The sequence below is a fragment of the Alnus glutinosa genome, chromosome 6 (genome assembly GCF_958979055.1).
Source record: "Alnus glutinosa chromosome 6, dhAlnGlut1.1, whole genome shotgun sequence".
NCBI lineage: Eukaryota > Viridiplantae > Streptophyta > Magnoliopsida > Fagales > Betulaceae > Alnus > Alnus glutinosa.
Window position 1 is genome coordinate 29,783,492 of NC_084891.1, and position 13,972 is coordinate 29,797,463.

Consider the following 13,972-nt stretch of genomic DNA (forward strand, 5'->3'; position numbering starts at 1 on the left):
TCTGCATTGTTTTTTTTTTTTTTTTTTTGTTATTTGTTGGCACAATCTGGTGTATATTTGTTAGAGCTTTTATGACATGGTGGTTAGTCTCATTTTGTGGTGAAAAAAAAAAAAAACGAAGGGGTATAGAGCCATCCATGTCTGAATTGAACCGCTCAATAGTTGAACTCCGTCCTATTTTGGGAAGTGCAGCATATAAATAAATAAGAGAGAAAAAGAAAAAAAGAGTTTGAAATATATCACTTAAAAAGAGTTGATAATTCTTAAAAAAAAAAAAAATGCTAGAACTAGGTATTTTTTTGACTTTTGTCAGCATATGTGATTAGAATGTGTTATATATATATATATATATATATATATATATATATATATATTTTTTTTTGGTAGTTGACACAGCTCTAAACATATGTTAACACGTATCAACAAGTATCATTACTCTTCTTAAAAAAAGTCCTATCCATATAGGTTTCAAAACTAAAGGTAAAAAATTACAAGTATGATAAAAGAAAACTTAGAACATTAATTTACATGCGAGTTTGAGTTATTATTTTCATAATTAACCATGTCTTATTCTTATAATTGATAATTCTAATGCTTCATTTTTTTTAATTAAAAATTCCTGACGTATTAAAATTTTTATTATAAATTAATATCACAATTTATAATTACTGCAATAATTAAAAAAAAAAATTGATAAGTTATACATTTTACTTAATTATTTCACCTATTATAGACTTTCATCCGTTTGAAAATAAGTTTGTAATAAAAATAGTCGTAACACTTCCTTTTTTTTTTTTTTTAATCCTGAGAATAAGACGCGGTTAATTATGAAAATCATAAATAAATGTCAAACTGTATATCGGTATTTCCCGTTATAGCCTCCGTTTCTTCCAATCGAGACGGACGGTAGTCAGAACAGGCGATATCCTATGCATTTTTTGCAAGAAAGAGAAGGCTCGAAGGCTCTCCCTTCCCTCACTTCTCTTTTTGGTTTCAACGCTCCAAAATCTCCGAGTTCATATAAAATTCACACTTTCCCTGTGTCTCACCTCGACCTAACCATCCAATTCAACCAATCCTTCGATCCGACGAAACGAATCCCAGCTCGTCCGTACACCCATTCGTCCACTACCACTATTTTCGATTTTGGCATTTCCTCAAAATTTCTCATTTCTCGATAGAATTGCGAATTTGTGATCTGCGGGAATTTGAATCGAAAAGAGGTGCTTGGAAAATCATTAAAAAGGAAATGGCGGGGCAAAATCAAGGGCCGAATATGGATCAGTTCGAAGCGTACTTTAGGAGAGCGGATTTGGACGGCGATGGCAGGATCAGTGGAGCCGAAGCTGTTGGTTTCTTTCAAGGATCCAATCTTCCCAAACAAGTCCTTGCTCAGGTTCCTCACAGTTTTCACACCTCCAATTTCCATTTTATATTATATTTGTATAAATAAACTGTTTGAACGAATGATGGATATGCTTTATTTACGTGTTATCTCATGGTCGATGAAAGTATTTTGTTTCTGATTTCGGTCAAAGCCGTGCTTCTGATGATAATATGTTGAATAAGTTTTGGCGACTTCTTCTCGTTAAGTAGACTTGAAAGGGTTGTGATCAATCTTGGAGATGCAATTGCTCGTCGTTGGTGTAATTATCGTTTTGTCAAGCAAAGAAAATAAAGATGATTGAGAGGAAGTGTCTACACTGCTTGATCTGAGATATGCCGTATAAATTTAGGTTGCTTAGTGTTGTAGATGTTCTTGCACACTACTATGATGGTCTGGTTTGCTTATGCTGGTAAATGTGTGTTTGGGGGATAAGGATGCCATAATAGTTTAAAAATTAAATTAGTAGGTTTTAGATATGTCTTTATTGATGAATATTTTGAATGATTTGCCAGAGGTAAGACTTTCAAGGATGATTCCAAGTGGTTGATTTCATGTTTTGGGGGTAATTGTAACGGCATTAAGCATTTGAACTGCTTATGAGGCGTATCCCAGTATGAGGGGAGCAGAGTCTCAGATCTCAGACTTTTGAGTTTGTGATCTTTAGCAGGATTCTTTAGACGGTCTTTGAATTTGTTTTCTTAAGTTTGTCTACTTCATTTTGTGCATTGTTACTGTGCTTTTTGCACAATGTGGAAGTTATATTTTAGCATCTTTTATCTTATAGTCCTTGTTTGTTGGTGATTATATCTTCGAAGTAAATTTATTTATTTTTCTTTTCTTGCAAGGAATTTTAAGACTTGATTGAGCATGACACTGGAATGCATGTTAATCAAAATGTTGTATATGACTTGCAGATATGGATGCATGCTGATCAGAATAAAACTGGTTTCCTCGGTCGCACAGAATTTTATAATGCTCTCAAACTTGTAACTGTGGCACAGAGTAAGCGAGAACTAACCCCAGATATGGTCAAGGCAGCACTATATGGTCCGGCTGCAGCTAAAATTCCTGCACCACAAATTAATCTTACAGTAATACCTGCACCTCAATTGAATTCAATGGGTGCATCGTCTGCTCCACAGATGGGTGCCATTGCACCAACATCATCACAAAATCTTGGCTTTAGAGCACAAGGAGTTCCAAACCCAAGTATGAACCAGCATTATGTTCCTTCTCAGCAAAATCAGGCCTTGAGGCCACCTCAACCCATGCCTGCTGTCACTGCTCCCCGTCCATCACAGGGTATTGCAAGTCCACAACTCACTAGGGGAGGTAATATGTTAGGTCCCAATGTCCAGAACTCAAACATCTCCAATGATTGGCTCAGTGGAAGGACTGGTGCAGCTCCTAATGGGCCCAGAGGGATTAGTCCATCAATGCCCTTGCCTACTTCACAGCCGCAAGCTCCAGTCTCTATGGCTTCCCAGCCAAAAGCATTAGCTGTTTCAGGAAATGGGTTTGGTTCTGGACCAAGTCATTCTGTTAGTAGCAATCCCAACTCTTTGGCCTTCACTCCTGCTACTAGTGGGCCTCAAACTTTTGGTAAGCAGGGTTCACTTGATTCATTGCAAGGTGCATTTTCAATGCAACCTGCTGGTGGTCAGTTTCAGCGGACTCAGTCATCATTGAACCCGAGTCAACAGGTTTCAGCTCCAGGTTCTTCCTCAATTGCAACATCTGGGATTTCAGTTGGAGTTGGAAATTCTACTTCTGAAAATATGCAGCTTCCTTGGCCAAAGATGAAACCATCTGATGTTCAGAAGTATACAAAAGTGTTTATGGAAGTAGACACCGACAGAGATGGGATAATCAGTGGTGAGCAGGCACGGAATCTATTTTTGAGTTGGAGATTACCAAGAGGTAAGGGTTCCTCTGTATGGAAGTTTAGCTGTGGTTTCTATGATTTTTTTGTCTATTACCAGGTTGGCTGATTCTGAAACTGCACTCTCATTTTTATTTTCTTAAATTTGTCATTATACATGGTGAAGTCATCAATATTCTGTGTTGCACCGTATGCTTTCTTAGTTTTATCAGAAGAGGTAGATGAGACCCTGTTAAAGTATCCCACATTACCGAGAGATACATGACCTGGACACTTTATAAGCCATTGAGACCCCTCCTCTCTCAAGGCGTCTTTTGAAAGTGAGTAAGGCCCATGGACTTTTACATAGTATTAAAGCGGGTTCCTTGGACGATGATGAGTCTTTCCCTCCCAATGTTGAACACGTGTTTGGCCAAAAGTTGCCATACGTGAAGGGGTGTGTTAAAGTGTCCCACATTGCTAAAAGATACATGACCTGGGCACTTTATAAACCATGAACACCCTCATTTCTTAAGGCGTCTTTTGAGAGTGAGTAAGGCCTATAAACTTTTACAGACCCCAACTGCTATTTAAACATGACTGACCAATAAGTTTATGAACTCCTTATCTAGTCGATGCCTAGCACATGAAATCCAGAAAAATACAAAAAGGAGGATCACAACATGCTTACAGCTACAAATATGCAGGTCTTATCAGAACATTCTTCCAGTCTCCAATCGGATGCTCTAAGTTCTCTAAAATCCTGCAATTCTGCTGTAAACAAACCCAACTATTGCATCATTTTTTTTTACCCCTCCTGCGGATCATATACTTTTGATAAATAGTGTAAAGAGAATTCTTCTGAGGAATATAGCATCCAAAGTGATAAATGGCAGTGGAATTAAAACAACTGTTACACCATATTTCTTTTACCCTTCCGTCCTAATCATATTCCTAACTATAATGTTATATTCCTAACACATTTGCTTCTCTTGTATACTTCTTATGTACTTGGGAGCACCTTACGTTTTTAATGATATTTCAATTATTTATTAAAAAAAAAAAAAAAAAAAATTGTTATATTTCTAACGAGAATGTTAGGAATATAACATCTGAAGTCTTAATAAAGGATAATCTTAATCGATTGTTCTCCCTTTGTGATTAATGTATCTTTATATAACAGAATGCATCTGGGCTTTATTAAAGAGTTCCCAACTGAGGTCTGCATGAGCATAGGTTTCCATGGGCTTATTGTGCCATTCCAAACTTTCTCTACTCAACCTCAAGTGTAGTGCATAGTGTTGGAGAATCTAAAGCTCGGAATTATATTTGGCTTATCCCTCAAAAATGATTTGGGTCATATTATAATGATAAAGTAAATTTTTTAGTGACTAATCCGTGAAATGATGATTTGGACCAAACTATATCATTAGATTTCTAACATTTAAAATTGGACGTGAAGATATGTGAATATCTCTGGAGATTTAGTTTCATTTGCAGGTATTTGGTTAATGCAATTCACTGTCCTATTATCTTTCAGCATTTAAATACTGCCTTTTCATTTATATACAGCATGGTAATTGATTTGCTATATGAAGCTTCAACTTTTTTTATTATGAAGGGAGATTTAGGAATGGCCAAATTTCATCTTTTTGCCAAGACATGTGTCTCACCTTGTGTATTGTGTCACTAGAATGTATTAACTATGATCTTTTTAGCTAAATTCTTCTTTACTGCACTTTGAGTATTGTGTTCTTGTTATGGAAGTAAGGTGCACTCCTGTGTTTCTTTGGAATTTCTTCTTCTTCTTCTTCTTGTGGGCAAGCTTCTTGGGACCTTTGTTTTGTTCTAGGATTGCGTATGCTCAATGTCTTTGTTGGCCTTTTTCAGAGGTTTTAAAGCAGGTGTGGGACTTATCTGACCAGGATAATGATAGTATGCTTTCTTTGAGGGAATTTTGCTTCGCTCTCTATTTGATGGAAAGATCCAGGGAAGGTCGCCCTCTTCCAGCTGCACTGCCACCAAATGTCATGTTTGATGAGACACTGCTGGCTATGACAGGTCAACCCAAAGTCTCATATGGAAATGCAGCTTGGGGTCCCAGACCTGGTATTGGTCAGATCTGCTTTTAATACTTCTCATTTCCTTCTCTCTTTCCAAATTTATGTTTCTTGATGAAGCATTTTTTTTTCTCTCTTTATGATTAGGTTTTGGACAGCAGCCCGGGATGCCAGGTACCCGGCCAATTGCACCTGCAACTGGTTTGAGGCCACCAATGCAGGTAGGTGCCCTCCTGGCTGATGGTGCAATGCAATCCAATCAGCAAAAGTCGGGAGCACCTGCATTGGAGGATTCATTTGGAAACCAACTTGATACAGGAGGACAGAATTCAGCAAACTCAATGCCTCAAGTGGCAACAACTGCTGGGAAAAAGGCATCTTTTCTCTCTTTTGCTTCACTTACCATAAATTGATTGAATTGTGAATAGGTGTTTGGTATACAATATTCATACCTTATAGGGAATATTGTGCAAGACAAAAGCAAGTAAATGAATAGTACTCGGTGCCTAATGTACTAAATAAATATGGAAACGGTACCTTCTAAATGTTGAAAAAATGACATGCGAGCATGTGTATGTAAATGGAATTTGTCAAAAAATTACTTTTGGAAATTGATAAATTATAATAATTTTTCTTAAAAAGGCGCACTTTACTTTCTTCCGGTTCCTCATTTTGAAAACAGATTTTTTTTTTTTTTTCAAAAAGATTTTTTAAGATTTTCTTTAAACATCTTTAAGAAACTTCCATTCCCCTCTTTTCTTGCTTATAAAGTGCTCATGTTGTATGTCATTATTCACTTGACTTTCTTATCTTTCCGTCTTATACAAACGGGCATCTTTATCTTTACTGTTTACATATTTGTATGTGTGCGCTTTTTTTTTTCCTGTCAGATCTCATATGTGTATCTTTGTGTCTATATGTATTTAAAGCTTTTAACTTAGTTTCCATATATCCGTTAGTTTCATTTATCCATTTCAAGAGTGAAATTTCTTTGGCTCGAAGAGACTGAAAAAATGCAATGGTAGAGTTCATTTCATAGTGATTATTTTTTCTATATCTATTGCTTTCTTGCAAGATGGTTGAGTTCAAGATAATTATTTACAGAGCCTTTGACTTCTGTAACTTTTTAAAATCACCGGTTATTGATTTTATTTTTATGTTTCTGAGGGTTGTTAGTTACTAAGTTTACTTTTTGAGTGTTCTTGTACTTTCCCATGGGATACAGAAATATTTTCTTTTCTTTTTCATGGTAGGTTGAAGAAACACAAAATGTGATATTGGATTCTAGAGAGAAGCTTGAGTTCTACCGCACCAAAATGCAGGAACTTGTGAGTAGTTTCTGTTTCCTATTCTTTTGCTTCTAGTTTTTTCATTAATACTAAACCCTTTTTACTCTTTTGTACAATAGTGGTTAGTAACTGGCTCAGGCTAGGCCTACTAGGAATTGGAAAGGCATGCTGCTTTACTTTATGTGTGGAGTGGTTAGTGATGCTAGAATGTCAGTGTAGGGTAAATAAAGAAGTTTATCAAAAATCACCCGACCAATTTGCAGTTCAGGGATTCTGTACCAAGTTTGATATTTATCACAAATTCAATGGGAATAATGAGGAAAAAATTGAAATACTTACCAAAAAAAAAAAGGAACCATGAAAACAAGATTTTCTGATAAAATAATAAAGGTACCAAAAAACAAAGCAGTGTAATTTTCTTCAGGCTTTGAGTTTCTCCAAGTCCCAAAAGATTGCATTTTAAATGCATACAATTACCTCCTTCTAACCTTAGTAAAACCTTTAAGTCTGCATGGTATCTTATTTGCTGTATTGACTAGTCTGGTAATATAACTTATTTGATGAAGTTACTATTGGAATTCAATCATGAAATGGCTAGTCATGAAAACATTATTGTAATTTGATCGTGGACAGTAACCAGGGATAGGTATACCCCTTAAACGGTGCAACTGTGAAGCTCATTGTGTTTTCTTTTTCTTTCTTTTAGTTTTCTTTGTTCATTTTTATTCTCTGGTTATCAGGTTCTCTATAAAAGCAGATGTGATAATAAACTAAACGAGATCACTGAAAGGGCATCTGCTGATAAGCGTGAGGTATTATCTAAGATGTAAAGAATTGTGGTACTTTCATTTACAAGAATTAGATTTTATTGTATTTAAATCAACAATTTTTATTGCAGGCAGAGTCTCTGGCTAAGAAGTATGAAGAGAAGTACAAGCAAGTGGGAGAAATAGCATCAAAGTTAACCATTGAAGAGGCTAGATTTCGTGATATTCAGGTAAGGCAGTGAGCTTATAGAATATCCAAGGACTTTTGTTGTTGATTGTACTTCTTGTATTTGAGATTTCTTTGATCCAACTGAACCCAGGAAAGTGTAGTTATGAACATATGTGATACTACAGAAACTTGTTTTTGCCTCATTGCTCAATTAGAGCCATAGTTTCGCGTATATTGTAAAAGTCCATAGGCCTTACTCTCAAAAAATGCCTTGAGAGATGAGTGTCATGGCTTATAAAGTGTTCAGGTCAAGTTAACCTTGTCGATGTGAGACTTTAATACGCCCTCTAACGTGTGACAACTTTTTAGCCAAACACGTGTTCAACATCGGGAGGGAAAGGCCCATTATTGTAAGAGACCCGCTCTAATACCATGTAAAAGTCCAATGGGCCTAGCTCACTCTCAAAAGACGCCTTGAGAAAGGAGGGATACCCATGACTTATAAAGCCCACAAGACAATGATCTCTTTGGCAATATGAGATACTTTGACATGCCCCCTCATGTGTGGCATTATGGCCAAACACGTGGACCAATAGGAAGAGTCGCCCTACAAAGTTCAACGAACCCGCCCTGATACCATGTAAAAGTCTATGGGCTTTACTCTCAAAAGATGTCTTGAAAGAAAAGGGGTGTCCATGGCTTATAAAGTGCCCAAGTCATGTATCTCTTGGCGATGTAGGACCACTTTAACATATATGAATGGTTGGTGTTAATGTTTCCCCCACCACAATTGGTGGTCTTTTGGGCCCCCCACTCTATATAATAGTTTCTTTGACTTGAAAGTAGCATGAATTGTCCGTTTACTTCCTCTAATCTTTTTTTTTAAGATAGTTAAAACATCAATTTCTTGCCAAAGTGGAAGTCATCCTGTTATCTATCATTAATTTATCGATTTTTCTTCAACTTTCTTCTGCTTTCTCTTGCCACTTGTTCACCTCCTTATCAATTTTTATTTTTATTTTTTTGTCTCCTTTTTTCTTTGCTCAAGAGTGAAAGCCGAAGGTCCTGCACATAAAATATATTCCACTTCAGAGATCCTTTAAAGCCTTTGATTACATGATCTTTTAAACCTTGGCATTCTTTGAATTTGTTTCAAGGAAATTTGTTTTGTGATTTTGAATTTTACTTGTTTTGTTTTTAGGAGAGGAAGACGGAGTTGCATCAAGCAATTGTTAACATGGAACATGGAGGCAGTGCAGATGGTATCCTTCAGGTACATGTTGCCAATTTGCTATTATGAGTCCATGGAGATTCCATTGAATCTTGTCCAACACCATTATGTTGCTGCTTTTGTAGGTCCGAGCTGACCGCATTCAATCAGATGTTGAGGAGCTACTGAAGGCTCTAACTGAACGCAGCAAGAAACATGGATTAGATGTTAAGTCGGCTGCATTGATTGAGCTCCCAATTGGTACCTTTAGTCCCTTGTTAATTCTTTGTTTCAATTCATCCATGTGGCTTCCTATTAAATACAATTTGATGCCCTTTTCAATGTCTTGCTATTTGATTTTTGAACACTTACCTGCAGTGTTGAGATATGCAATTCCTTTTCTAATGTAACCATAGTGATCCAAATTCTTGAGACCTGCGATAGCACTCATATTTTTTTTTAAGTTGTTTATTTATTCCAACGAAAAGCATTGAGTGGGTCAGGGTCCCACCACTTTCATTTATTGTCTAACTTGAAAGACTTTGAAACAGATAATGTTGCTTAAAGTGCATATTAACAATCAACCACTGTATCCTAGGTGGAGTTTTGGGGGAAGAGGGAAGAGGAGCAGGAGGAATGGGGCCGGGGGGGGGGGGGGTGGTTGCCTTTTGTTTTTTTTGCCCTTCCTCTTGTTCTTTACTCCTCTGCACGTGTCTCTTTTATCAGTGGTTTGAGGAAGGCTATCTAATTTGAGAAATGATAGGGGTACCAAATTCTTTTACCAAAAGATGGGTACCAAATGATGTGGAGTTTATTCATTGGTACTTGTAGCATTTCTTTTTATTAATTGTTTTGATCATCTCCAATGAATAAGCTCCACATCATTTGGTACTCATCTTTTGGTAAAAGAATTTGGTACACCTAGCATCCCTCATCTAATTTAAACATTACCTGATTTAGAGAGTTGAAAGTCTTACATTTCAATGATTTCATTGCCCTGCTTAGAGTCTGTTTGGGATTGTATTAAGAAATAGAGCTTATGTTTATATAAAAAGCTTGAAAGAGCTTTTTAGAAAAAACTTAATTTTCAAGCTTCCCCAAAACCGCAGTTTTGGACTTTTTTAGAGCAAGAAAGTCACAGAAGTGCTTTTTAAGTTCTTTTACCAAATGGACCCATTTTTATGTACTAAAAGAATTTTTTAAGCTCCTTAACGCAATCCCATGCATGCTCTTAAAGCCTTAATCATCCAGAACAACAATGACTGTTGGTTTTTCTACATTAAGTGTGAGGATTTCATTTCTCACATCAGTATTTGGATCACAAACGCACGCTTGAATAGCCGTTTAAGGAAACCTCTGTTTCTCCCTAGCTGGTTCAATTGGCAAACTCTCCTGGGTCATGCTAGAGATCTAGGATTAAATTCTACCTTCACCAAGGATGGGCGTTTGAGGATTTGGACACGACGACCTTCTATTTCATAGACCATATGCATGACGGACCTTCGAAAGACGGTAAAAAGTAGTGAATACTTGTGTATTGGTAATGTTACCTAATATGATGAGGACTCAAATGTCATGTGTTGCTGTCCAATCGCTGATACAGGATGGCTTTCTTGTTCCTATTTTGGGGGTTGGGTTATGGTAGTGGTAGCCACAGTTTATTACCATTGCTTTGTACTTTAGGGCATGCTGATCTTTTCACAGACTGCAAAGCATATATGGTCATTTTCCAATATCCATTGTTGATTTTAAAGGTTGGGAACCTGGAATTCAAGTGGGAGCAGCTCTTTGGGATGAAGAATGGGATAAGTTTGAAGACGAAGGTATGCTCTATGCTTCCTAGCCTATTTTATTTAAGAACAAGGGTTAATGCTTCCTTTTGCTTTGCTGTCTCCAGTTAATGCTGTCAGTTCTGCATTTCCAGTTTAAGAAATACAGAGCTATTAAGAAATATGTTTATTTATTTATGTGGGTATACCTTTTAAATCTTTCAGGGTTTGTTAATGATCTCACTCTTGATGCGAAAAATGTCTCTGTCTCTTCAAAACCAAAATCTGCATCTGTTCACAATGAACAAGTTTACAGTGATGATAATTCAACCCATGATTCATATGCTAATGAAAAGCCAGGGAATTCTTTCGGTACTAGTGAACCTGTCTTTGAGAGTGAATCTGCATATTCCCACAGTGAAGATGAATTGGCCAGAAGCCCTCATGACAGTCCGGCAGGAAGGACTGCTTTAGAGAGTCCTTCTCAAGATTTTTCAGATGTTCATTATGGAAAAGGTTCTGAAGCAGATGCAGAAACACATAGGTATAGGTGTTGATTCATTTCTTTTTTTCACCTACTTTGCAGCTTCGTGATTCTCTCTCTCTCTCTCTCTCATGACCGTGTTCTATATAATAATGACGCTGAAATCATTTAATCTACGGTGACAGAAGCTTTGACGAATCGACCTGGGGTGCTTTTGACAATAACGATGATGTGGACTCAGTTTGGGGATTTAACCCTAGCCATACCAAGGTGAGCCAAAACCTCTTAAGCACATGGGTATATGTTGGACATTTTCCTAATAGGTGTTGTTAATAAGTTCTCTAGGATTTTGTTAATTTATCGAATTTTACAGTGAATTTATGTAGTAACAATAAATTGCCCCGTAAGGCATGCAATGTCCAATGGAAAATCGTTTCCACCTTATTATATGGAAGAACAACTCAGACAGCTACAACAACATAGGCTTAGCCATAAGTTAGTTTCCTAAACTCCTCAGACGTGGATGGATCTCATGCCTATATTGTTTCCACCTTATCCTAGTCAACACGACATATGCTACCACCTTATCCTAATCAACATGACATATGCTACCACCTTATCCTAATCAACATGACATATGCTACCCTCCAATATACGACCCCATTCAGTAAGACATCTGGTTGTTTATCCACAGTTCAAGATGGATAGAAAAACCTACCTTGCTATATATTGCATCACGGGATTCAGCCCTTGTTACTGGAATTTGAATTTAGTTGTGTTGGTCATTTGGCCCAACTTATGGGCCAATTAATATCAATGTTCCAATGAGGGAGCGTTTGAGCTCAATGAAAACTAACCACTTGATAAATGGTTGACTGGGAAATTTTATTGGTAGAACCTGTAGAATAGTCTCAAGGTTCTTTATCTATTCCATTAGGAGAGAGAAAATGCTTCTTTTATCACTAGACCATCAAAGATTATGAACAGATTAGGCACATTTTTTATTTTTGAATGACTCTTTGCATAGCTTTATATTGATAAAATGAGTACTTGCTGTCAAACTACTTTGTTGCATATTGTATCTTGTTAAGAGTGCTGTTAGGATTACTATAACTTCTACTACAAGTTATTCTACAAATTGTCATGACAGTCCATAATTAGTAAATAGGGACAGTTATTTCATATATTTTGATATTGAAAAATCAAATTATTGAGATTGACAATGATCATTCTTTTCTAAGTGAACTAGAAATTTATTTTTCTAATTATCAAAATTTAAGTTATTTGAGTAGTGTATCTAATAGTGGCGATCCCCACTATGATCCTTACATATGTGATACTAAATATAGTTGGAAAAACCACATTAATAGTTGTATTGCTATTTTTTTTTCGTTCTCAAATTTGTATTGATGTTATATTTTAAGTGGTATTAACAATTACAGTGATAGTGACATTTATATTTACAATTTAGGACGATGGTGATGCTTAGGTCTTTATTTATTTTTTTAATATTGTTTATATTTGGACAGCTACATTTTTATCTCCTATGGTGCTTAGTTTTCACGATTTCATTTTTCATTTTTCTGATTCTAGCTAAGTGTTTCTCTCGTATACTTCCTATGTACCCAGGTTTTAATGACATTTCGATTATTTTTTATAAAAAAAAATAGTAAAATAATGAAGTATAGGAAAAATTGCAATACTTCAAGCATTTTCAATCTTAATGCACTATGTTTGATTTCCCCATCTATGATTTCATTCTGCAGGACTCGGATACTGAGAGGCACAAAGATACCTTTGGATCTAGTGACTTTGGCATAAACCCAGTACGAACAGGATCCTCACATGCAGAAAGCATCTTTCAGACGAAGAGCCCATTTGCTTTTGAAGACTCTGTTCCCGGGACTCCGATGTCCAAGTTTGGCAACTCTCCTAGGTACAGTGAGGCAGGGGATCAATTCTTTGACAACTTCTCAAGGTTTGATTCCTTCAGCACACACGAAGGCGGCGCATTCTCCCCGCGGGAGAGGTTTTCAAGGTTTGATTCCATGAACAGCAGCAAAGACTTTGGCTACGGCCGTGAGAGACTTACGAGGTTCGATTCCATAAACAGCACAAAAGATTTCAGCCATAGCGCTGCATTTTCTTTTGATGACACCGATCCTTTCGGCTCCTCTGGCCCCTTTAAGGTCTCATCCGAGAGTCAAACTCCAAAGAAAAGTTCGGATAATTGGAGTGCTTTCTAGCCTGCAATTTAACTTGTTTTTCCACTGGTCCCTTTCCCTTTCCCCATTTTTTGTTTCGGGGTGTTTAATGGTAGTCATTTTTTGATTGTGCTGTATAGCTTGAGACTAAATATGGACAGTTGTATTGTTTGTATGGTATGGTCTTCTTGTATTATTTCGAGGATAATGTATTTTTGGTTTGTTGAGCGTGTGCGCCTGAAAAAGCACTAGGCAAAAAAAAAAAAAAAAAAGAGCTTGTATTTTTTTTTTAAGCAAAAAGCACGTCTTTTAAATATCACACTTTGGATCTTTCAAATCATTCTGACTTGCACTATCACGCTGTTTCTCGAAGGTTTCTGGAAGGGATCGAGATCCTTGCAGTTAGAATTGCAGCCAATTGAGAAAAGGTCCTTATTAAATTTACTTGTCTGAGCAGGTCGGCTCAGACAAGTAACTACATTGTATTTTGCTTCATTAGTCCCAATATTTCCCCAAATAAAATTTTCTCTTCTAACAGCCTTTTAGCGGTAACATATCTTTGGTCAAGCCACAAATGGTAGATCTACATTGGATTCCAAGTACGGACTGGATCCCAGAGTTCAGGCAGTAAATTTAATGGTATGTAGGTAGTAAGACTACCAAAACGTAGAAGATTTCATTTCAGTGCACAAACATAAGTTTCAACGCGTCAGTACTCATGATGGACATGACAAAAAGATTTTGTTTCACCTTGTGTGGAATCTCAAGTCCA

At 36.6% G+C, this 13,972-nt stretch overlaps 1 protein-coding gene across 3 annotated transcripts; it reads left to right on the forward strand.

Moving 5' to 3' along the window:
- Nucleotides 1–891: 891 nt before the first annotated feature.
- On the forward strand, nucleotides 892–13,430 carry LOC133870339 (uncharacterized). 3 transcript variants are annotated; one of them, XM_062307431.1, is made up of 13 exons: nucleotides 892–1,396; nucleotides 2,302–3,307; nucleotides 5,139–5,363; nucleotides 5,456–5,682; nucleotides 6,562–6,636; nucleotides 7,338–7,409; nucleotides 7,496–7,594; nucleotides 8,735–8,806; nucleotides 8,890–9,004; nucleotides 10,498–10,566; nucleotides 10,738–11,056; nucleotides 11,182–11,266; nucleotides 12,763–13,430. In XM_062307431.1, exons 1-13 carry the CDS (start codon nucleotides 1,250–1,252, stop codon nucleotides 13,240–13,242), a joined length of 2,991 nt encoding a protein of 996 aa, XP_062163415.1. In that variant the 5' UTR covers nucleotides 892–1,249; the 3' UTR covers nucleotides 13,243–13,430. The 3 variants fall into 3 exon arrangements, with proteins under 3 accessions (XP_062163415.1, XP_062163416.1, XP_062163417.1); XM_062307432.1 differs by having other exon boundaries at nucleotides 11,185–11,266; XM_062307433.1 differs by having other exon boundaries at nucleotides 893–1,396; nucleotides 5,139–5,357.
- Nucleotides 13,431–13,972: the final 542 nt, after the last annotated feature.